Consider the following 27,569-nt stretch of genomic DNA (forward strand, 5'->3'; position numbering starts at 1 on the left):
TTTTATTGGTTATGTGATCAAGTGTGTATACTTTCAATGATGGAGAATGTTGAGCAGAGTGATGCAATATCAATGTGGAGCCTTGCCAGTCTTAAAATATACATGTAGTTTGAATTATTTCAACCATGTCCTGGATTTCTACATTTATACCTAAAGTTATCATTACATTTATTCCACTTTAGAAAAATCTTCACATCTTTCTGCTGTTTGGAGATTTCAGAGCTAAAATCAAAACTACACTGCCGCAAAAAGTATTCATGTATGCACAAGTATATTTGAGAGACTGCAATTATTGAAAGAAGACTGTGACTTGAACTGGCAGCACGATGAAAAAAGTTGGTATTTGCAATAGGCAGGTAAAAACAGAATATGATTGATGGCACAAATATGGCTGAGAGATATTTACAATTCTATGGAAATACTAGTAATGTATGTCTCCAGTCTATTGTAAGAAATTTAGTTGAAAAAGAGTCATTTTGGCACTTCTCAGAATGGCCTGATGTTTATGGTGTTTCTCTGCCAAAGGCTTAAATTTAAAATAAAACAAAACTGAAAGTTACAACAATCCAATGGTAAAACTCTTATTGATAGATGAAATCCCACATGTACTCATAAAGTAGAATCTGTATATTATAGAGACAAACTGGACATTCTCATATTGAAAATACTAAGTATATAGAAAATTAACACTTGTTGAATGAAGTGAGTTGATCTGTAATTTCAAGTCTTTGACATTCTGTTTCTTTATAACTTATGGCTTTATGAACTACGTATTCCAAAGATACACTCATTTAAATTGAAAACCCTTCCTTCAAAAAGAAGAAAGAGTTAACAATAATGCTGCCAAAATGAACTTGAGCTAAAATTCTTTGACTTTTAGTCTTACGAATATGATGGTAGCAAACGGACACCAGGTGCTACCTGAAGTGAGCCAGTCATTGACATTTGCAGCCTGGCGGACCACAAAAATGCCTGTGGCATATCATATACGCACTCTGAAATGTTGAAATGAATAGACAGACATCTTGACAAGTCAGTCATTATTTACCCTTTGAACCCTCGTTTCCTGTATATACATAGACCCCTCAGAGTCAAAGGGTCTATATACGGTACATGTGTAGACATTATGGTCCATCCATTCTGTTGAAAACAATAGGATTGTATCAGTTAATTCTGGCAGTGAAAGGTTTGTACATGTAGCGGCCACGGGTCCTCGATAGTGGTACTTGAACAGCAACATACTGATGTATCTTGCCCTGATCTTTTTGGACAACATTTAATCCCTTCAGAGAGTCAGAAAGTCTCACCTTTCTCACAATCTCACTTGCATGAATTCAAAGAGGTAAAAAGGAAATTTTAAATACTCCAACTCTTGAATTTTCTTTCGTAATAAAAGGCTAAACTGAACAGATGGCTTCTTTTTTCCATCTTACAAAGTGTACATGGTTCTGTTGAATGACCTTTTCAAAGAATGAAGCAAAGCAACGACAAGCTTTACAAATGAACAGTCAGTCCATTGAATTTCACAATGGCCAAGAAGTCGGTGCATTTGATATGTATGCTGGTATCCCAGGCATTTGAATTCAACCTTTGTGCTCTGAGTTTTGAAGGAAGTTAAAAATTTCACAAAACCTATGAATTACTTGCCACTGTACCATAACCTGGCAAATACATGCCAAAGCAAATATAAGACATGAATTACATTCAAGTCATTGCTGTACTTTATTCCATTTTAAAGTCTGAACAAAGTGTGTGTACAATGAATTCTCATATAGGGTCGTCTACTGTGCTGAGTGTCGGTCTGTTGGCTCTATTACTTTTATGTCACATTATCTTTGGAGGACACCAATGTTTTTGTTCAGATTGACAACAAGATCAATCTGCATTATGTGGAAGTGAGTTGTTTCCCAAACACTGTGGAACCAAAGACAGATGGTAAAGGCGTATCCATTTCGCGTCAAGTGACAGAGACAAAATGCAGAGATACTCCATTGAATTCTTACATGCTTACACATGTCATTACATGTGAAAATTCCATATTGAGGTAAGATTTGTTAGTAGAATATTTGTACTATGTTCTCCTGCCAAGACATTTGTGTATGATGTTCCCCTAGGACAATTTTATTGTTGAATCAATAAATCTACTTGTGTGTGCAAACAAGGGCATTTGATTCTTTTAGGCAACCATGATAAAACTTTTTGTAAAGCTTTACAAAATGTTCAGTACTATTAGAAAGGCAGGTTATCTAAGCATTAAAGAAATTCAAATTTTGTCTTTCCAAATTTGATTCTGAGTAACTGTCTTTGAAAAATCTGAAAAATGTAAAATTCTATTCAAAAAGTTTACAGTGGCATTTACTATCAGTACTGTGGATATAAAGCAAACTGAAGGAAAAAGTGAAATTTTTTTTCAAAAAATCCAAAAAAACCCCACAGTACAAACCAAAAAATAATGCTTTAATATTGCTTGAACCATAAATCTTGAAAAACAATACCTCAACATCTTTTTGAAACCTGGCACTTTAATAATATAACTGAACAATGAATATATTTGAATATACATGCGCATGTATTTTCAACTTGTATGAATTACTGGTAGCATTGGGAATGGAAGGGGCTTGCATTAGTGTCAGCTCTGAAAAAGTATGCGGCAAGACTGAAGGATCCAAGTGGGCCATGTAATAATTCAACGTTATAATCTAGCAACATATTTATCATTGAAGCCACCCTTAAACAATCAATTTATAACCAGCAGGGCTAATTTGGAAAAGACAACATTACCCTGTCTATATGTATAGCACTGCTGTTTCAGAAATTTCACTTGAAAGTTGAAGTCTGAAGTTGTGTCAGAATTCACACAATTATTTTTTCAGCAGATGCTAATGAAAGAAGAGGATATCACTCCATTTTGGCAGGGTACCAGTAATACTAGTGAGGATTTAGGACACCGAACAGGACAGATTTGTAGAACGCACAATGCTAAATGATAACCTCAGTAGGCCATTTGATGGCATTTCTATTGACAATGTGTGAGGTTCAGTAACTGTTCAAGGGTTTCAGGACAAATCACTTATTGCCACTGAAAGCCCTCCAAAATCTGGAGAACATTTTAAGAGCCCATTGGCATTATTTATAGGCTACAGCATGAAAGCACGTAGCTTTCTCAACTTTTGTACAGTGACAAAAGTAATCATGACTGGCTAACAATGTTCCTTTGTGACGATTCATTTATTGTGCAATATTTATCACATGCACTTACAATGCTGGGCAACTTTTGAATGTGACTTTAAGAGGAGAGTGCTTTTTCCACAAATGCAACAACCATGATGTTGTCAGTAATTTCTAGGAAGTTATTTATGGAACAAAAGTAATAAACATTTTATGGCTAAGTCAACCTTATTGGCAGGAACACATACATCAAGGCTACAGCAACAATGTCTTTTCTTCTGTAAGGTAATTGCATCAGAGGTTTTTGGAGTCATTATAAGCTTGGCACCATTCATACATCTCTGCCATGGTTTCCACAAAGATATCATGATGAAAACTCATACATTTTCATTTATTATTCGCACGATTACACAATCCAACTTTGCGGATTCCATCATAGAAGAGGGTAAAAACCATACAAGTACATGAGATACACAGAGTTGTACCATGCTAGTAATTGGTATTCATGGAATCTTTCAGTACGTCAAACTATTTCCCATAATGCAACAGTCACTGCAGTGGTTGAATGTGAGTGTTGGATCTACTATTGATATGTTCTGTCTCTCTGCATACACAAATGCACTTCAAGAAGCTGACCAAATATCTTGCAATGCATGCAACAGGTTATTTTTTAAGCTTACTATTCTAGCAGAAATATGACCTTCCTCTCCAGTATCAGACAAATCATCTGCTTTGTGAACAAAGCCAAACTCTGGGATGTATACTCATACATGTACATGCATCATTAATAAGTTTAAAAACTGGAAAAGCAAAACTGTCAATCTGATGTCACAGCCAGTACAGATAACATAATCAGTACCATACATGTATATCTGATGAAACATGTTGATTGGTTATCGGCCACCTGTTGGATTCAGTTATTCAGTACTCTCCTTGAACTTGTCAATCTTTAATTCCTTTGGAAAATCATGTTATTGTTTAGGAGACACCAACTGCACATAAATGAGTTACGTTACCACTTGAGCTTATCAGAGATGTTTGTCCTGTTATTGACAGCTTGGGGTCTCTCAAAGGTCATCAAATCTAAAGTCTGTAAATACATACACATTACTCCACATAATGGCTTCTCGGAGTGAATCTACCATTAGCAATTCGGTCTAGCCTTTCCGGAAACCCATGGGATTGGTGGATCTCTATGTATGCTATGCACAATAAACATGCATATGCTTCATACATTTACTTTATAATTTATTGTTTATTTGAAGCAATGAAACATATTGAGAAATTGCATCACTTTGACTTATCCTGCTTTGATGTCAGTTTTATGACATGTATACATGTATCTCCAGGTCAAAGATGCAACATTTGATCTGAGCCATATATATTTCATTGGATGTACATGCAGCTTCTCAGCTAATGAAGTTGGCTATGCCAAGTGTCTACGCTACAGCATTTCCTTTCAGTGTGTGATCTTGGGCAAAGAGCAAATTTATCTGACTGTATATACTAACTGTGGCTGTCCGGCACATCTAGTTCATACTATGGCTTCTACACTGCGCACACTGATTGACAGGTAAATTCTGAAAGTCAGTAAGCTATGCTTATTTGAAAGTTATACAGTTCCTCAGCTAATGGAATGCAAATCATATAACTTGTCAATTGTAATTGCTAAATTACTTCTGTTGTGAAAATTTGGCAGCAATCTGTTTGATAAAGGAATCAATAAAAGATACCATACTTCCCTGAGCAAATTACAACGAAAAGTGTAAAGTCTTACACAGATCAGATTGGATTGAAATGTTTTGAACGGAATGACTTCTTATGAAAAATCTTTCTCTCTAAGATTATTATATACACCAACTGACACTGTATGTGAATGTTGATCTTTATTAGCAATTAACCTACATGTACGACACAAGGATGCCATCCATGGTTAAAAACTGAATCATAGTTTCCAAAAATTCAAAAATGTTGTACAACCTTTGTGTAAAGCAAGTCAACACCATATTTCATTTCGTCGTCATGGCTTTCTTCAGAAAGAGTAGATCTACACGTTTATAAAAAGACACCGAGGTAAAGAGGTTATTGTAAAGGCTGTATCCCTATGAATCTCCTCAGGCAGAGTTATTCCACACAAGAGGAAAAAAACTGCTGAAGTGCCAGCTCTACATTAGTAGTGTGGATATCAAGGCATCTCAAAAACATCACATGAAAAATACAAAAAGGTCATGGTCCTTCTTCAAGGAGCAATGTGTATACAACTATCCCAAAAAGTGATGTAACAGGACATGGAAAACCACCAATGAAGTGATAGAAATATTGACTCTCTTCAATGGAAATCAAACAACCATTTCATCTAAATCCTCTAGAATTTAATGCCAGGGGCAAAGTGGGGATCAACTCATACATTGAAGTTTAATACACAAGTCAATATTGATACACTGATAGTAAAGGCCTGTGATTGGTCCTTGGAGTACATATTGTCCATATTGACCCTTAAAACCCACTTCCTGTACACAAATCAAAAAGATAACTGTGAGGACAATGGGATTGTACTTGATCCTGAGTAGGTTTGCCACAAAAAAAGTGTTTCAAAACATCTGCAATGTGTATCAGCTTTCCTTCTGCAACCAATTCACTGTCTTTTAAAACTGGTCTGAAGACTTGATGGTTCAGAGAAAACTTATCAACCTGACCTTGAAACCTTCCATGGTTGATCTTGAATGGGTGAAAGTTTTCATACATACAATTAAGATTACATATCAATCATTTTCCCCGGTTGATGGGGGGGGGGGGGGGGGTGTTTGAGATTACTAAGTTGTTTCTTATGCGTTTAGTCACAGGACTGTTGAGATATCTCTGGAGTGTTCACAGATATCCCTTGATCCTCTTACTTCTAAACGGTAGAATAGTTATTTTTGTTTCTCTTGCATTCTGAATAGATTAGAAAAATAAAACCAAACAGTAGAACTCTTTTGATCTTTCCCGAAATGTGAATGTGATGTAGTACTCTTTTAACTAGTTGAGTTGTGAAATAATATACATCTCCATTTAATAATTGTGCACTGAAGATCTCATGATTCCTTAAAAAAAATTATACAAAGTCCCCCTTCCCTAAACCTGATCACGATCCTGCTCTACAGCGGCACTTTCAATATCCTCCAAACCCAAGGTTCTACAACTTCCTTAGAATGTTATCAATTTCTGCAGTTGGTCACACAGGAAGAATTTCAATTCATGGCTTTCAGAAAGTGATCTTATTCAGTAAAGTAGACCTCGGTAAGGTTTTCGGTATACAATGTGGACACTTTCTTCTGAGTCAAATGGTGCAAGCCTATGAAAGACATCTTATGCTAATCCATGGCTAACTTTGTTTTGTTTAAATCCTGTGAGATTCATTATTAGCTTTTGACTTCTGTGACTTTTGTAGACAACCCTTTCAGACTTTCCAATATAATTAATTTTGTCGGCAATCGACAAAGATGCAAGACTTTAGACATATGCTGAACACTGACAGAACACCGAATTAACTGTTCTAGTAATGCCATTTATGTGCATTCTATTATACAAAGTCCCACTTTTATGGAGGGACAGCGCATTATAGCATCGGTTAAATTCCATCCAAATGTGGCTTAAAAGGGATATTCCCTGGGTATTTGTTCCTGTTTTCATGTAAAAAGTTATGGTCATTCTGTCGATGACTGTGATGTACAAACTTAACTTTGTCTGCCTTATGTTCAAACATACAGCTGCAGAAATCTCAACTTAAATCCTTTGTTACGTGAAGGGCAACGTTTGATTGCTGAGAGTCTCAGCTGCAGGTTTTCAAATCAGTGCCAATTTACATGTCATGTTGACAAGTTGAATGAAAAAAAAATGATATTGGTGGTAATAAAAAACTTTGACAGTGTTTAAGTTTTCTTTCGATGGCATAAGAGACATGCATTAATTGTCCTTGAAAAATAAACTGACTTGCAACAACCACTGGGAAAACTTGTTATTGCAAGGCCAAATTTTACATATCACATGTCCTGGTATACTGTAGGTCTGCTGCAAAAAAGTTCAAGAAGTTCCCTCGTTAATTCAAAGAGTTCAGAAATATCGTCAATCAGAGGGCAGTGCATTGGTAGACAGCACTTATATATTTTGCAAAGTGACTTGTTCATTCGGATGTTTTAATAGCACATGAAATGGAGAAATTAAGGCACCAAAAGAGACAATGAAAATGGGGACAATAAGTTTTACTGGTTGTTATAGGTTTGTTTATCGTCTCTGGTCAAACTGCCACTTTAGTTGCATTTCACTTCTACAAAATGCCGTGCAACACACTGGCTGCAAGGTAAAACTGGTTGCCTGCTGAAACACACAAACCTGTTAACAGTACTATGTTAAATATTGTCAACCGCATGTTTGCATAGCAGCGCAATACTTGCTTAAGGTTGACAGTTACCTGGGAAATGAGAGAAGCTGTCAATGACTTAACTGCATGGTAGGCACATGCTTTCTTTGCAGAGCAAACAGAAAACATAATGCAACAGCTTCTTCTGTCATCTGATAACAAGTCATTTTACACTTCACTTTGTTTCTTTACCACATTGTTCACATACACTTTACCAAGTCCTTAAAGCCGACAGGAGTATTGTTCATACCTTCCAGGCAAAGTCAGTTACACCAGAGAAACTGAGACCACTTTGTAAGTAGCCACTTATGCAGCCATGTTTGCTGATGTAGCTCTTTTATACTGCCAAGCCAAAGAAATTTGGAATTCATGATACTCGATGATTGTTTTACATGGATGTTCATACCTCCTAGGCGTTAGTATTGCCCTACTAAATCTGATGCACTCCCTCCTCTATCACTCCTTAGATTGCGACAAGCCAAAATGTAAACATAATAGTCCAATTGTGTATTTGGACCAACCCACGAGAAAAACAAAAATATTGACAATAATTACAACAATACCAAGGGCATTTTAAGATGTTGATACTAACTGTTTGGAGACCCTGAACTTGAAGAAACACATAAACTACACATGTATGACGATGAGGCCTCTACTTTGTAATGATGAGGTAAGAAAAATTTGCCCCGGGGGCTGACTGGAAATTCCATTGCAAATCACAAACATATTTCAAACAGTGGTCGAGGATTGTACTAATGAAAATTCTAGCAAGCTGCAAAAAGCACACAAAAATCATTTTCCTGTCTCAAGAAGCATGTTAGGATAGTTGACCTAGTGTCTGCATGCCTTTATGACAGTGATACCAATCTCTAGCTGCAATGATCTAGGGAGTACAACAGAGCAGAGTGAGAAGGTAATCGTAAAACCACAAACTGCTCAACTGTTCAAGCTCAGTTTGAGAGGGTAAATAAACAGCCATGATACTGTTCAACCACAATGATTACAGAATGACTTTGATATAAGGAAGTGCCAAGCAAGGTGTTAGAAAGCCACGCAATCATGTTACCACAGTCCCTCCATCCAGAGGGACTGTGATTAAATCGTTGTTTCTAAAAGTTTCATTATCAGAGTACATGTATTTTTCACAAGGCATTATCCAAACAGAATGGCAAAACAGAACATATTGCCAAAAGAAAGACATAGATGGATAAGTTCACTTTTGGTAACAATACTCAAGGCATGGACAATAACTGGTTCCCACACTGGTTCAGTACTGCAATGAATGAATGCTATAAAATGACTGCACCACCACAATGGGCATGTCCTTCAAGGAACCAATATTTTCCACCTTTGTAGTCTGCAAGCGGGATTACTGAGGTTAAACGTACGTGGGAAGTTATTTACACTTCCAATAGGTTATGACTTGAATGACTAAAAGTGTCATCACATGCATATAAATAAGCCCCATTTTTTCGATATGCAAATATTAAGAATGGTGGCTCGGCGGCTATGGGGCAACTTATGGCGGCAATCAGTTCAAGCATACGCCAACAGCAAATACTGGCCTTTGGGATGTTGGGTGTCTTTTGTGCCTCCACAATGAGACATATCAGATATTAACCAAACAATGTCATTGCAGATATGTTTGACATAAAATAGTGACAGACAAGAGAAAGACATGCTTGACATCTAGTGAAGAGACAAGAGTGACACAATAGTGCTTCAACAAAAACATTATGGCCACGGCATATTTTCAGTATGCACATTTGACAAAGATCAGATAAATATTTGGACATCTACACAGCTCCTTCATTTAACAGAGACAATTACAGTTAATCTTTAAATCCTCTCAGTAATTTGCAAGATAATGACAAAAGGACGGTTTTCAGGTTTTCACAGCGGACGATATATTGTTGAAGGAAAAAGCAGAGTAAAGTCTTTTGTCTGGTTAATTCTCTGCCTACAGTAATCACACTTTCATCTCAGATTTACCAGCAACATTCCAAAATGTCACCAACCTGAGTATTGTTTTGTCATTTTACTAGTTGAGTCTGGTTCCTTTATTTCCTCTATACTTTCTGAATGCACGAAAGAGATCAAATGGCTGGACACCAGTGTCACAAGGTTATCATGACAGAAAAACTGCTTTCCACTCAGATACAGAAGTCAATTTGTGAATATCTACTGCAAATAAGTTTTTAAGCATATCCATAATCTCAAAATAAATTTACAGGGAGTGTATGCAGATAAACAGTTAACTTATTTTTGATTACATTTCCTATCCCATCATTCAGTACACTGAATCCTACTCTTAAAAGTAAACAGACGCCACGAATGACTCTAAACATCCTCTAGGTGCAAACAAATGCATAAATCATGAAAAGCAGACTATTTTACTTGACACCTGTTGCGCCGTCTATGCCAGATAAACAGATGACATGGAATGGAAACCTAAGACTTTTTATTTTTCATCTCCAATGTTTTGATAGTATCCCCTCATTGGGAAGTTTTGAATGGTATATAATTAGCATAGTTTTTCTGCCATAAACCAGATTTGAACTTAGCACACAGTAAGGATTTGGCATGCTTGACATTTTCCCTTAACACTGTCAACAGTTTCCAATGTCATAAATTAGAATTTGCTGAAGTGCAGGTTTCTTGTACCCAAAGATTTATAAAGCACATTTGATAGAGGTTGCAATAAAGGCCCAGAAAAACACTTGTGATGAGAAAAACTCTAAAATCTTGGTATTGAAGTAACTAAATTGATCACACCCAGTACCCACAGTCATCTCACATTTCAAAGAAAACAACAACTTTTTATCATGATTTGCACTAATTGTATTCTCCAAACAAATAAAATTCACGAAACAAAGTAGATTTATCTGGACAAGTTAAACATTCAAATCCGATTTATCAATGCAAAGACAAAAGTCGTGCACTCTTTCCGGTAGTTATATTTGTAGCATGAAACTACTGTCTGAATACTGAGCATTAATACTGCTAGTCACTTGAAGCCTATACCACTGTTGGTGAAAATATAACTTCTCAAACCAAGAAGTAATATTAGACTATATGCTTAATGTCATCAAAGTCTGTAAACACATGCACGCATGTACACTTACATGTACAGACTAAGATGGAAAACAACTATTCTAAAGAAATATGTTGTCAAATTATTAATGCTTCGTTCACTTCTCTGAGTAAGTACATGCAAATGCTATTGTCTTCATGTCTCACTGTCATCAGAATGTCACAACATGCACAAAAAGATGGTGTAAATTTGGCTTCTTGGCTTCTGGAAACCTCAAGACACAGTGCCAATTATCAAACCAAAGGTGTTTCAGCGCCCCATTGTCTCCTTCAGTGTAAATAAATCTACCCTCACCAGGGTAATAATTTTAATATCCTGAAAGGGCTGCTTTCATGGCATGCTGAACGTGAGCTGAAAATGAAAGGCTGCCTTACCCGTCTGAAGTAGTTGTACCGACCGGAGGCAAAATTTGCCAGAGTGGTAGCTATCAAAAACAGCACCAAAAAGTAACCAGAAGGAATCTTTGGATCCATGGGAACCACACAGAAAATGATAATGATCTTCACGAAGAAGACTTTCGTACACTTCAGGTAGTCTCAATCACAGCTGTGTCAAGTACTCAAGTAATCTCTAAAGAGCTTTGAACTATAGGGTCCGCTTATCTGCTTGCCGTTGATGGCTTGCCAACTTCTTAGCTGAGATTTATGTGTACCCTGGTTGCTGGAATGTATCTACACTGTTCCACTCTGATCGGGTCGACAGGATGACTCAGTATGGGCCCAGAAGTGATGTCACGTGACTCAGGAAGCTGCTGGGTGTATGCACCAACATACTCATGCAAACACTGAGCAACATCTAGGGGCAAACTTCACATGGTCAAAATATGGGCGCACTGATCTGCTTAAGGATATAGTGGGGGCGTGTGTAAGAAAGAGAGAAAAGAAATCCCCACCCGATGATAAGAGAACTTTGCATGTTAAGAATGGTTAATGATTAGACGCAATGGGCACTCCCCCAAAACTTCTTACAAGCCACACAGGATGTGTCAGCTTGACAATGATTTACCCATCCATTCAAACAAAGGATACCCTGGACAGAGTTGAGAATAATCACTTTATAGGTAACCATGCTTACTAAGCCCTAACAACAAGTATTGTAGATGCTACCACAAGGGAAAGTAAATCTGCCCCTGTTAAAAAGTCCATGGCACATACTTAGGAGAGTTACTCCACTGATAACCAGAAGTACTTCTATCAACACATCATCCATCTTTGATGAGACACCAAAATCAAACTACAAACTGGATATGATTCTACATTACAAAGATTCGATGTCATCATAGGGAGGGGAAAAAACCCCAAATCTGTCTTTGATAAGATACTGAAAACCATGAACATAATGATACTACATTAAAAAGATTAACGGACATCTTAAGGAGAGAAAAAAACTTCCTGGCCATATTTGGCCATATTACGTCACTTCCTCATTGAAAAGTTACCATAAATTTAGAAACGACACTTCAATGAATACATCATGCAGATTTGTGTTTCCTGAAGAAGTTGATGCCCAAATTAGAATGTTGTTGCTGTTATCTAATTTCCCAATGAAAAAAAATTCCAAGTTTCCTTTGGATGAAGAGAGGCCAAAACCTCCTTATTCAACAGATTTATGTAGCTGATGTTTTTACCAGAACAAGTATAATTTACAACCAAGTCATTCAATTTGTCTTCCTGATATAATGCTGAATTTGTCAAACTTTAATGTCTCTTTGTACCGATAGCCTTTTAAAAAATTTACCATATTTAATTCAAAAATAACTGACAGTAGTAACATACCAGTAAGTGCAGATTTGGTGTTCCAAAAAACAACTGTCCATATTCACTCTCACCAATGTGCTCATAGACATTGGAAGAATGATCAATCAAAAAAATACAACTTGGACATATAGTGTGAAGTGGAAGTTCATCAAGTCTCAGACTTTCTCTCAACAATTCTTAATCAAGCAATTGTGAAATCTAACCCCTTGGGTGAAAGGAGATTAATGAACAAACATTTCACGTACATCAGCGGTACTTCCATTTTTTGGATCAATTCATAAAATGTCTACTGCAAAGTTACAAGATATACAAATAAGCAAAGTCAACGGATTTGTGAGGGCATTTTTATGCGCTGTCAATTATATCAAGGCATTTATGACTAGTAACCCAGACAAACCACAAAGTACGCCGTACATTATATATTGTCTGTCTCCAAAATGATATATCAAGGTGGGATCAATAACACCCTTGGCAGCTAGGAGGGGATGACATAAGCATGCTTTTGATACAGGTCAGTTACTTGTTCTTACAAACAAGCCCGGAAGGCCGTCAGCATACTCACTGGGGAATTTTTTCTTCAAACTGTCTAGCCATATTACAGAGCTGGCTTTTCTGTTCATATGTAGAAACACTTTTATGAGTGGTGGCGGCACTCTGACAAAAATGCATGGTTTGGTGTTTGTTTTCACTGAAATGTTGAAACATGTCATCATGATAATGAAGATGGCAAAAAAGATAATGATGATGATGATGATGATGATGACGACGACAACAATGCAAATGTCTATGGGAACAATTTACCTAGCCTCACTCCATGGTAGGTCTTTGATCTGCAGACTGCAAACTGGAAAGAAGAGAACTGCCCCCGACATATGGTTATTGTAATTTCCATTGTGCCCACTGAACTGTTTTAAATATGATGCTCATCTCAGCTACATAGTGATGCCTAAGGCATCCTTTCCAGCTATGCCTAAGAGATGCAGGAAATTTAACATGCAAATTACACCCTAGCTACTCTGATATCATTAATACTCCTTTTTTGAGACAAGGCAGATGACTAAACATATTTTGATTGCCAACAAAGTTTAAAATATCATCAGTTTGACGTCATCATTGCCACTTTATTTATTCATATTTCCTAAAAATATACATCATACATCAAAATAAATCTGTCCAAGCCACAGCTATTACAAGGTACAAGATGGATTAAACACGTTTCTCAGCAAATGGAATCCCTTGTTGGTACTAAAATCCTAGAAGGCATGTTTTATGAATATCAAGAGTAATACAATGTACTAATAATGACGCTCTATTGATACCATGAAGCTCCACGTGACGACTCCATATATTTGGCAAATTAAGTTACCTCCTATGTATCCAACAGAACTCTCTCACCAGTTCTACAGTTCAGCTGGATGAAATACAGATTCCTGCCTGTAACTGCTGTACCACACGCATAAAAGACATGACTAACCCACATACATGTACACTACCTAGTAAACTGCTCCAAACTTCACCTAAGTCAAACCATGATAAAGACAGGAAGACATGCATGCTTGGTGTGGACAAAGTTACATGCAATGCACTGTTGTATCAGGAACCAGATGCTGTATCAATGTGAAACTCTGTTTGGAGAACTTTGTTATGAAAGCCAATAGGCCAAACCCGGAATTCGAATCGACCACGGTACAAACAAAGCCATGTGCGCAAACGCGTACAGACGTACGTGTATTTCCATACGCGTTCAGTACACATGTGGGTTTGTTTGTACCGGCATCACGTGATTATTTGGGCGTACTGAGTATGTAGAACGGCGTACGCATCGCGTCCTTTTTATTCCGGAGTAGAACCATTGTTCATTGGCCAAACAATAATTATATAGAGGTCCTCTCAAACTCGTTGCTTCATTGCACATAATGAATGGTAGCAATAATATCCATCTTGAAAATTCATGGTTGGTTAAAAATTTTGAGATTTTTTCCCAGAAGAAATTTCACATTTATTTAAACAGTGACAGATATACAGTATACATGTACAATTGTTTGTTTTTAGGTCATTTGGGGACGTTACTGCACTCTCAAGGCAAAGTACATGTACACGACATGACATGTACAAGTAACTCCCATCCATCATAAGAATTTAAATAGATATTACAAACTCCTTGTCTACAATTTCTCCAAAGTTTTAGTATACACTACCTCATAGGGTAAGTTTTGTGGATAGCCAATTCCAAAACTTCCAAGAAGTTCTTCCCAAGCAAACTTCCCTAAGGACCATGTGCCAACAGGTTACAGCATAAAAACATTACAATTGGCCTGTCATACACATACTAACAATTGATGTACATATTTTGCTACATCTGCAATCCTCTTTTCTTGGACTCCGGTTTTAAGTTGAAAGAAATTTACTCTTGGATCCTACAGCGAGGAGAAGATTCATCTAACATATGGTACAAATTTTAATGCTGACATTCTCTTTGTCACCTGAGACATGTCCTAGCTCTGACCCCAACTGCAGAACAAATTTATCTCTGGTAGCCAGCTGTTCATTATAAACTCCAGTACAAACAATAAATGCTGTTCCATGGAAAGCCAAATCCCTGTCTACATGATCTAGGCTGCTCCCAGATATAAATACATGTCCTAAACAGGGATGCCACTGTGCCATACAAGATTTGATGTCATTTAACTTGACTATTAACAGTTACACCAGACTATGTTTACATATTTAAAAGTAAAACTAGGACAGGACATACAGTTGGAAGGACTTCCTATAGAGTTTTATGACCAGCTTTGACTTTCTGAAGATTTTAAGCCATCTACAAATCCTGAAAGTTTGGACCTACATTCAAAGAGCATTAAATGTTTTGTCACCTGTGATTTAATGTTGATAGACCTTTCAAGTAATATTGTGAACGAAACTTGAAACACAATGACAGATATATTTTTGCACCAACTACTCAATAACTGCAAAAGTTTCAAACAATCAGCCGCTGTATTGAATATAAGTCTGGTATGGTGAAGCTGTAAACAATATTACATGACTATCATACCAGTATGATGATGGTGCAGATACAGTGATGTGATTGGACGAGACGTGACAAGAATTGTGTTATATTAGCAATGTACCATAGTTGGAACACATGCGAGTTCTCAGGTATGGAAAAATTCCTCTTTTTGAAGTTTCAAGCCAAAAATTCAATATCCAATACAGATATAATTCATGCATAAACGTCATGAACTGGTAAAAATCTCATGATGCACACGTTGCTGGGCTGGTTTGTTACATAATACTGCTGTTATATTTGTAATTTATTCCAAATCATGAGAACAATTTCTCTAAAAAATAGAGAATATCAACAGGCACATTTGAAGGCATATAAAAATATTGATAGAAAACTGTACATCATTAACCTTCATCCAAATGATGCAGTCATTACAGTTGTTATACATTCATTATATGTCATGACAATAGAATGAAACAGAACAATGATTCCTATAAATGTAACATATCACTCATGGAAATGAGCAAAACGTGGCAAAATATTTCCCCATATCTCTAATGTCAGAAATCATGAAAAAACAGTAGGTCTTGATATCAGAAACACTTTTTTTGCTAGACTAAATTCTGGAACTCGTTATGAATATTACTTGCTAAGGCACTGGCTATATCTGACAGTATCTGATAGGCACACAGAATCTGAGCCACATGCTAATAAAACATGATATGATTTATATATCACTTGTGGAGAATATATTGAGTCGGGGACATGTGCAAAACACCAAAACAAATATTGATATGAATATCAAGAAATATAAGATGGCAGCTAGACAAGAAAAATAGAGTACATTACGGAAAACGTGAGTTTTCCGGTCCTCAATGCACATCTACATTCCTTTTCCATGATTTAAAATACAGAACTATGACTTGCTGTATCAGCTTTTTCAATTATATATGAGTACTACTGTCATAAGTTACCAATGACCTTTCAGTATTTAACAGATGGTTTCTAGATATCATCTGTAACAGAAGATCCATTATAGATGACATAAATATAAATTAAAAGAACCTAGGAATTAATGCTAGGCCATTACTTCCTTCAAATGGTTTTTCCATGGAAGAAATGTCTGGCTTGATAAAAATCTGAAAAGATCAGATGGACTTTGTGTGTATATGGCATTTTTTAGTTTCTTAAGGGTAGTGACCGTAGTATACATCTGAGATGAGAAACGTGCTACATGCTAAAGGAAACTTTGAACTGATAATTCTATTGAAAAACCAAGAGAACACACTTTGGTATTCACAGAAATTTTGAAAGTGAAATATCAGCTGGCTTCAATTTGTTCAGATAATCAAAACGGTATGCAATTCTCATGAGGGGGATATGAAGGCATGCCAGCCAGTACCGAGATGACACTTCACTGTATTACAATGCAGTATTATCGTTGGAGGTGCAGTATATTCCATCTTGCCAGTTAACATTACCCTAGGGAGCACGTTTCAGTCTTCTCAGTGTGAAAAGCTCTTTCATGCAAACAATTTACTAGGTAGGGACTTTCACTATTATTCAGGTGTGCCAAAAGTAAAATTGACTGGTACAAAAATAAAATGGTCCATGTTTAACGATCTTACTTATTTTAATTTCATAGTTACTTTGCAAATGTTGTTGTATTATTAACTTTTCTGTTAATCAATCAAGGTACAGTAAATGTTACATTTTGTGGATGTTGTGGTGAAAGATTTCATGGAAAAAGAATATGTACCTGTATTATATAGCTTTAAGTGACAACCTTGCATTTCTCCTGGCTACTGTGGATGACAAATTAAACGGATTCAGATCAGACACAGATCATGCAAAAGACAAGACCCACCTTACACTGGCCATTAACACAGATATCATCGGATCCTGGCTGACATGGAGTGCCATCTATAACTTTGTCAGCTTGCTTGGCATAGAAGCGGTAGCCTTTAGCCCTGCAATTCAACGCACATGGGTTCGGCGCTGAAATCATAGAAGCAAAAGAAAAGATATTTGAATATTAAAGTGCCAAACAATTGCCTGAATACACAAACACACAAATATACTTAAAGCGCAGTGGTCGTCGCGCTGCGCGTGCGTGATTTTTTTGTTGATAAACATAAATTTTTGTAAACATAAGTCTTCTCAACTTCAATAGGAGTGAGATGGGAGCAGTCCCCCACTCTGTTAAGGCCTTTGTAAGACTCAACATCATGCAATTATAGTAAAATATTAAGATCGGAAACGAACTTCAGTGGTGTATTTCTATCTATAAACTCGTGTAGAGCTACGAACATCGGGACACTACACTCAGCACATTATGTCGCTGAGTTTACTGCACGCAGACACAGTGAACAAAAAGGTTTGATCGCGCGCGATCACGTTGGTTGTACACAATGCTATGTACAGTACAGTGAAAATACATAACTAAAATGATCAACGTTGCCTATACATGTATATGTAGACCAGCAACAAGCAGAATGCCTAACACAAATATATTACACTCAAGACCATGATCGGCAAGCCAGAGCAGGACACGAGAGATGTTGTTGGGAGACGGTCACCGCGTTGACGTACACGGATATAGAGAATCCGGTCCCACAACGTACCGGCCCGCGACGACTTGGGCCACAACCAACTGTTGATCACCATGTCTTACTTCTCCTAGTACATTTTACGTGGTAAGAAATAGTAAAATGACAGGAAACAATAGACAAAACGAGCGGGTTTTCGCGGCATTTGGCAGGAAAATTGCACGGCTACACCGTGCATAGACGTATCGAGAGATCCTGTGCCCCGGTCCTGTGCACGGTCATGGCAGTGATCCAACCGCTAGCTGGTGTGTACCGGTGATAGGCAAACGTCGTTGTTGTACCTCCTGATTGCCGGGTAGGTCTGAATCCTCTTTCAAGTGAGATAAACCCCACATAACAAGAAGACCTATGAAAGGTCCTTCGCTTGACTTGATACCTGTACTCGGAATTCTCGTTTGCACCCCCAAACGGGGTAAACTTTGTAGTTGAGTTGGATTCTCCACAGCCGAGTGAAGCGCGCCATATACCCGGTTTGACACGGACGTTCATACAGACCACGGAACGGAACAGATGCAGAGATGCTTCTTGCTGCAGCGGGCATTGCTCTGCGAGCTGTAGATTTCTGTAGTTTGGGTTGCTGTCTTTGTACTCCTGTCGGGCCTCTTGAAATGAAAGCTCTCGTCCTTGCTAGCGATGTCGAAAACTAGAGCCCGGTCGTTGATAGTCTGTTGGCGTATACATGCGTACATGCGTACGTCTAGCTCTATGGCTCGAGCGATAACAGTAGCCGAGCCCCATTCAACTGATTCAAGAAAATCATGAGCAAATGTGATCTCAATCCAGCGTGCAATTATTGTTCAATATTCAGCAGATATTTAACTTAGATTAATTGACCTTTTATCGCGTGTTACATTTGGTTAGTTGGTATACTTGTGACAGATCAGCCGCCATTTTAACAAGCGGCAATATCGCAAACATTACAATCAACCCGTAACATGTGCGGCGTTCTTGGATTTGTTTACAACAGAGGGGGACCCCCTCAGGAGGATGCGCAGCGCGACGACCACTGCGCTTTAACTCCAACATACTGATAAAGGCAGCCACACTCACAGATGCAAACTTTTTGAAACAGGTAGGCTGATGAACTGCAACAATGAATTGGCTGAAATATTTTAATTTGCCACAGTATGCAATAATTATAATTACTTCATGCCTCTTATATTGAACATCACACGCTCCATAGGATTCAATGTCAACTCATGAGTGACGTCATTATTTGACTGACAGTGAACTGAACTATTTTCAACTTGACAACTTTGGGATTTAAAAATGTTCAAATTACATGTCTTACATAGAAAATCCAGTTTTCAGAAAATTACACATGAAAATCGATAAACCGCTTCAGAGTGATTTCAATCTCGCTTCTTTCAATAGCTTTTGTCTCATGCTAAGCTGTCATATGGCATGGTATTGAAATGCATTGTGGGTAAAAAAGTCAATTTGAGTCACCACAGTATAAGAGTTTGTGACAGTGATCTCATGAATACTTTTATCGCAAATGCAGCCATTTTCATGGCAAAAGGTTCTGTTTGTTTGTGAAACTAGATAAATTAATGCATCTTTTCATATTTTTTAGGCATTTCTGGTATGAAATTCCTGTCTAGCCTAAAATTTTATTTGACTTCTATAATCTTATATGTAGAAATACGCCATGTTGAAAATGTGGTCAACCGCCTGAGACATTTATGACTCACTTAGGCAGCAAAATCATATTTAAAGTACCGAGAATTATATCAATGTGTCATTTGATGAGGAAAATCGTTCTATTAATGACAGATTTTCATCTAACACGGAAATACAGCATGTGTCATTTGCAAATCAGCCCAAATATTTGGAGCGAAAACTATCTAAGAGAGGCATGTAATAAAAACATTATAGCCAAAACGAGGGACTACATACCCTAAAGGCAGGAGAACATTTGCCCTCCTCACATTGGACAAATGGTCACCTACCCTCGGGCACATAGTCCCTTTCTTGGGCTATAATACCGGCCGGTATATGCGTGTGTTATGCTAACAGTCCCTTGTTTGGGCTATCATATACATGTGTGTCTTCGGCTATTTTCAAGATATCCCCACACTGTCTTTAAAACAAAAAATCATAAGGCCTATAAAGGGAAGGGATGCAACATTCACTAATATATCACCAAATGAATGGGCAGTACTTCGTTAATAATGTCTCTATTTCCCTCTAAATGAATCCAACTCTACCATCAAATACAACCGACTCCTACCAAAAGTTTAGTGATGACTGGGTTAATCAGATATGTGATATCTGTAAGTGTAGAACTACAGAGAGGATCCATTTGTACATTATCTATTGTAATATATTAGATATGTTTGTCAATTGGTTTATCTTTTATTTGTTTGTGTGTTTCCTAGCAAAAACTTGAGAGAGTATACATGTATGCATCAAAATACACATACACAGAGGTAAACAAATAAAATGCCTTCAGTTTATGGGTGATCAGAGGGCAGGTGTTGTGGTAAACTGGGTTGTAAGAGAGCAGTTTCAACATACACCTCCATCAGCATCGACTGGTCTACCACAGAACATTATGGCACATTTTTATAAACCCTTTCAGGCCTACACCCTATGTATTGGGGTAACTCTGGTTATAGTTTCCAGAAAGTTTGGCCGGTAAGGGTTAATCAGTCTGGACAACAGACCGATTATGTTTTTCTGAACAGTTGCTTAAGGGAAGATTCATTCTACATGTAAAATGTTTGTGGGACAAAAGAAAATTAGTTATTCATGTTGTACACAAAGAAACTGCTTAAGTAGGTTATAAACAAAGGCATAATCATATCATGAGACAAAAGTCTTGATATCACGCAAAGTTGTTCATTGTATCATTAGGGTCAATATTATAAATACATGTATGATCTGCATGATTATTATGATAGGAATGTATAAATTTACATTGATCAAATGTCAATAATGTAATTATATTTGTAAAAGGCGTGTCTCAATAATACACTGACAGTGGGCTTATTGTATATGAATGGTCATATTTATGATTGGCACTTGATAAGATAGCTTTGAACAGTATATCAACAAAACATGTAAATGCTAATATTATGATTTCTGTTCTGAATTGTTTGAGATATTCTGTATCACATGTAAATTATTCCTTCCTTTGTTCAGCTGCACTTTGGATTGAAAAGTTTGTCTGATCCCAGTAAAGTTACCTTTCAAATCACAAAATATTCATGCTTATCATTTGCCCCAGCAGCTACATCAAAGCACAGTCCCTCCACACATAATTGTAATCAAAAAGGTAGTCCTGTTTGTTTGTTTTGTCCAATGAGGGGAAACAAATTCCCTTTTTCACCTTGACTGAATGCTTATTATGGTGAATCACAGCTTGTCAATACAAGCTGACTGTGTATCTGATTCTATTTCCAGTGAAGACAATATACATATATGCGTGTACTTACTGGAGGAATTTGAAGACTTTCAGGCTCTGAACTCAAACCTTTGCATGTATTTAAGCAATCCATTGTCGTCCACCATGTAATGTTTCAGAAAGGGCAGAACAATGTCATCGGAAAATATCTATCCTAGTATTTTGATCAAAGAACAATTGCTAATAGGATTAGTAATTGCTAAAATATGCCTTTTAAAAGAAGGAATGAAATTACTTCTTCAATGCACAAAGTTAAAGCTGTTGATGCAATTATGACCAACAGCCTGCAGGCCCCAATCATCTTTTAACAATTACATAGGTATTTACCTTCAGGAAGATTAAAATACTACACATATTTTTAAAAAAGCTGAATGTACTGGCATTGTACATGATGCAACATGAACTGCTCAATACTGACACCTAATCTAGTACAAGTACTTGAATTGACACACAATGATTGGCATTTGAAGTATGAACGACTGTAGAGGGAGCACCACGTGTTTGTTAGGTAAAACAAAAACTCAAAATCAGATACGGTTTGATGAACATCTTCACAATGTAATGAACCAAGTATACCATGTTGTTTATCACGAGTGCATGAGCAGGCCACATTTCATTAGGTTACATCAAGAAACACAGATTTACCATTAATAACATTTATTGCAATTATTACTAAAATTATAGCCTTATGCAGGCCTTTGGCAATTGTCGACTAAGATTTGGCACATTTTTATGTTTGCAGAGGCATTTATTGCTGCAGCTTGGACTATTAATGTGCAATTTTTATGGTTTTCATCATAACTTTGGTAGCACTCAATAACTTGTAAATTACTTTCCCAGATGCTTTCCAAAAAGCTCAGACAAATATTTACTTTTTTAACCTGGTAATGATACCGTAGGGAAATAGCCCTATTCTCTTATTAAATTCCACAGATCATAACTTTTTTGTTTTTCAAATTGTTTTGTTGCTTACATAAGTAGTCTGCCATACACAAGTACACTAATCCAGAACAATAGAGACTTGATCCATTCCAGCAATGTCACACAATACTACCACAAAATCTGTTGCTCTAGCAGATGTCTTTGTAATCTCACAACCTTGAGAGATCTTTACAAAATTTCATGAAACTTTCCAGTTTTAAAGGTTTCATGATCAAATGATGCTAATTCTCTAACGATGTCTTTGCTAAATACTTTTCCTTGCAGACAAGATGTAATGAATGACAGTCTCCTCTTGGATGAGGTAGAGGATTCATTACAATTTCTCAAATGTTATGACCCTGGTTGATATTTATGAAAATTGCCAGTTAAAATAGCAAAAGATATACCCATAATTCTTCATATACATTTATGCCACAGACATGATAAATAAAATTATTTTCTCCACATAATATCTCTCATTAGACAATTGCAGAAATTCTTAGACCAGCTTCTCAAAAAGTTTTGAAACAAGACAGAAACATCAACTACGCAATAAATACTGGCAGAAGACCCAGTCTGGAATATTTAAATTTGCCTGCAGCAGAGATTGGTGGGGACGCATGTTCAACGACTCAGGGACTCTCTAGCTAGGTTAGAATTATCCACACTCAGGGCTCGAAATTAGCGGTAGTCCCGCGTCCACAGACTACCAACTTTTCCCTGGGGCTACCAAAGTCCATGAAATGGTAGCCAACACGGACTACCAAAGCCTGAGACATGAAATTACTTAGTGGGCGACATGTTGTTGATCGCTGACGCTATACACATTTAATCACAATTTATCAATCACAATTAGACACAAAATTATTCAAACTGCAAAGAAAAAGCTGTCGGGCCATCCACACATTTAGCTTTCCGAAGTGTACGAGATCATCCCATGATATGCTGGGGAAATATAGTCAAAATTGCCACGAAAGTATTAGGAACATGACTGTACCAAGTTGTCATCCTTAAATTCATAGCCAATCTATTTTTAGCCATGTTATGTTTACACGTGCTGAGTGAAAAGTCATCGTCATTGCGAACATCAAAGCTCTGCGTATGTGTGAATAGGTCGTCAAACTTTGAGGCGTCACCGTCGTCCACTACACATGCTATACCGTTCTCCTAAGGCCATGATCTTCGGGTATGGATGTCAAATGACTAGAAAATTCACTCACTTGATAGAATCATGCAAAATAAATCGTTCATTGTCTAGATGTAAATAAAATATTCTTTACAAAAAAACCCTCTTCATTCATGCATGGGCTACCAGACCTTGTCGCTGGGCTACCAACTTCAGAAAATGGTAGCCCAATGGGACTACCAGGGTAAAAAGTTAATTTCGAGCCCTGACACTATGCTACAATCTGTGTGTGGAGAGTGACTATATAGGTGTTCAAGCACGCTTCATAAAATGTGACCAAAAATTAATTGCTGCTTTCATCACAGCATCTAGAGAAAATATCTGTCAATTATAAAGCTGAAGCTCTTTTAAGACACAAAATCCTGGAACTCAGCCTGACACAGTTGTCCCATGGCAAAGTGCTAATTTAGCAATGAATTTTACCAGATTACAGATGAAGGTATCTCTACATTTTCTGAAGAATGATAATATCCAAGCTGAAGGGCTTCAAAAATTTTTGCAACAGAGGAATTCAAAATTTTGAATGTTTCACTTCATATTTTTGTAAATGATTCAGTAGTAAGCACTTAAATTCCGGTTATTTATCTGTCTTATACAAACAGTAACAACACTTTGCTACACTGTAAATGGCTCGTAGTTATTGGGATGTCATCATACGTATGTATGCACCACAAATTATGAAACATACCTCTCCTCCCAGCTTCAAGATCAACCTTTCCTTCTATAAGACTGGTTGCTCTGATGCTACATATGAAGCTGTGATGGGCTAATATGTCTCATATAAGTTGCAGTCCCCCCTGATCCGCAGCTGCAAGGCACTCTATTTAGCGTTGTCACAATATCCTCATTTAACAAGCTCTCAGATTTGGGTAACTTCTCATGATTAACATGCAGCTTCAGGCAATATCTCCAGAGATGCATGACACTAGACAGCAACACAAAAACTAACACCGGATATATCTCCAGATTGATGTTACCGACTTATTTGTTTTAACCTTAGGCTAGGGACACAGGCTGTGGTGTACGTGCTTTTAGCACGAGGAAGGAAAGTGCAATGCTACATATACCTTCTTTACTTTAAACAATACTTCTGACTCAGAGTACCGCCTTTGGCCACCTCAAAATTAATGATTGAACTATGCTAAATGCAGAGGGCACCTTCATGTGTTATTGAAATACAAATGAACACATTAAAAAAGTTAATAGATGAAGATACGAATTTTCAACAACTTGGGCTTTGGCTGTTAGTGTTGGGTAGTTGAAATTCTGGCAAACCCGAAATAGGCTCTCTTTTAGGAATGAACTACTTTCCATCTGCAGACACAGAAGGAAAATCCTGTTGTGCAAGCATTGACAAAAACAGCTATACACATAGTGTTATCGCAATCAGTCTATTATGCAAACTTCCATTTTATATATATATATCTATAAATATATATATATATATATATATATATATATATATATATATATATATATATATATATATATATATATATATATATATATATATATATATATATATATATATATATATATATATATATATATATATATGCAAACACAATACTCATTACTCATTATTAAATTGTTTTTGATGTTTCAAAGTTGACAAAACAAATGGAAATAAGAAAATTCAGACAGAAGACCACAGAGTTTACTCTAGTGCTCTATATCCCTCCCTGAAAGCTGTACAGACATCTTAGCATTGGTTAAATGAGAAACGATGTTTTGGTGCATTAAATCTACATGGTTTTCCCAAATGTACGTTCAAATATGTGTGGCACCAGAGAGCATCTTAAATTTCATCCATTTAAATTGTTAATTTGAGGAGCAGACAAAAACAGAGACTCATCTGCAGAGCCATTCTAAGATCTGCTGCAATAATTGCATGAAACATTTTGCTACGCAAACTTTTTCCTTACAATAAAGTAATCCTTAATCCATACAAATTTGCAAAGGCCAAAGAGTGTGCTTTATATTAAATATTATCAAGCCACTGAGTGCCTATGGAAAAATCTATGATTGATTCACTTTCACGTCGTGGATCTCCAGTACTCGAACCATGTCATACTAACATTCAGAAACAAATTAGTTACCTGACTTGTATAGTATAAGTTGCTGCAATGACCAACAGCAATGTACGTTTCTCATTGCTCTAGTCTTGTATAGTATAAGTTGCTGCAATGACCAACAGCAATGTATGTTTCTCATTGCTCTAGTCTGACTAACATTAGGCATCATCGATATGGCAAACACATATCTAGCTGTCAACAATTGTTATTGAGAATGGTAAGGGACGTGCAATGACCGAAATGTAGCCTTCTCTTCGACTGATATTAGACTGTCCCTTGCTTGAGCTCCTCACCATACGTTTTTCAAGTTTACCAATAAGATGCAACAAGTGACCACATACACATAATTAAACATTGCAGATCCCACGAATCATGCCAATACATGAAAACAAATGACGGTGACATCAAAATCGACAGATCTCAATCTCAACATGAGGGATCTGATTACCATCTTTGGACCCATGGTGTTAGAGGCTGTCACCCCTAAAGAGAAATAATATTGCATTTTTCAGGGGTAGCCAGCCAGCCCATTTCAAGAAATTGTAACCAAAGGTTTTATCAGTGTATTGTAAGTGTAAATATAGCACAACAAATTTTTAAGGGGAAAGTAAAAGCTGTTTGCAACTACTCTTCAATCACAATTTGAAGCGCTTCCCCTCGCCCGGTGCCCTCCCACCCACAATTTTCCACTAACCTCCCAGCTACCAAAGCTCAGCAGTGCCCCTCCCCCCACATGAACTCCAAAGTGCCTGAGCTCGGTGTAACAAAAGTTCACCACTACCATTTGTCCTTCCCACTATAGTCCGCTACCTTCCAGCTTCATTGAGACTTCTTTATACTTCAACCAAAATATCAAGTTCACAAGAAAGATTGACTGGCGATGTATTTTAATTTATAAGATTTGCTACCATTAACAAGTTGATGATTTTGGTTATCTGCATCTGATGATGTCTGCCAATTTTGAAGTTGCCCACAGTGAAATAAAACACAAAAATATTTCCAACCAACTGACATAACAATTGAGATGTATATCTCTCACCCATCCGTAGCACATTCTGTCACTGATAGAACACAATAAATCAACACAGTTTCATAATCCTGCCTGACATCTGGTCCACACGGGGTGATGGCTTGGTTTAAGGTGGCGCAGCACATAACACAGCGTACTTTGCAAACATTCAATTTTCATGAATTTGTTAACCTGAGATTAAAATATTGTTTTTTTTCACCTTATAGCATGACAAGCAATTATAGGTTTGGCGAGAAATATTTTAATTTATGCAACTTTACGTAAATCACTCAATTTCCTGTCTCCTCTTTTTTCCTTTGTTTATCATTTTAAACAAAATTTAACGTCACTCTCGCTGGGCCAATTTTGTAAATTTTTTCACATTATATTCTTTAAAGACTATAAAACAAAACGACAATTTTGTTGTATGGCAATAAAGTTCTTACATTTTGAGTAAGAGTCCTTTTAATTTTGCTTGTCATGAGTTCATTCACTTTGTTTAATTTCAGTCTTTCAACCCCTGCCATTTGAGAATGAGAATAGACAAAAACTAAACAAAATTGCCTTATTTTTCAACATATTCCCTAGTTTCAAAGAGACATTAAATTTCATAGTGTCAAGTTTTTGACTTAAATTAATTTGTATATACCAAAATTGAGGTTATCAACCCTAATACCTTCTTCATCGTCCAAATAAAACTATTGCTACCATACTAAACTTTATATTCTCTGCTTTCAGAAAATATATAGTGTGAGGGTATTTTCAGGTCATCTTTGATAAGCAATACTGCTTTGAAAAAAGTCTGTTGGTTTAAACATGGAGCTACCAAAAATAGTTTGGTTCCACGGTTTAAAGTGCGACGCAAACGGTCGGTGAACCGTTGTCTCCCAGTTTCGGAGGGAGGGTCTCTTACCGAAGAAACATCCTTGGCTTGCGAA

The 27,569-nt window shown here is 36.9% G+C and overlaps 1 protein-coding gene across 6 annotated transcripts in view; it reads right to left on the reverse strand.

Moving 5' to 3' along the window:
• Positions 1–27,569, reverse strand: part of LOC139121830 (thrombospondin type-1 domain-containing protein 4-like) — a 121,020-nt gene that overhangs the window by 37,485 nt on the left and 55,966 nt on the right. For 5 of the 6 annotated variants that reach the window (XM_070687041.1, XM_070687037.1, XM_070687038.1 and 2 more), the window contains one exon: positions 17,290–17,420. In XM_070687041.1, the coding sequence (XP_070543142.1) occupies positions 17,290–17,420 (131 nt within the window). Of the gene's footprint in view, positions 1–11,035; positions 11,447–17,289; positions 17,421–27,569 lie in introns of those variants that run through there. The other variant, XM_070687043.1, reaches the window with a different exon arrangement.

This window comes from Ptychodera flava, chromosome 21, assembly GCF_041260155.1.
Source record: "Ptychodera flava strain L36383 chromosome 21, AS_Pfla_20210202, whole genome shotgun sequence".
In the NCBI taxonomy this organism is placed as follows: Eukaryota; Metazoa; Hemichordata; class Enteropneusta; family Ptychoderidae; genus Ptychodera; species Ptychodera flava.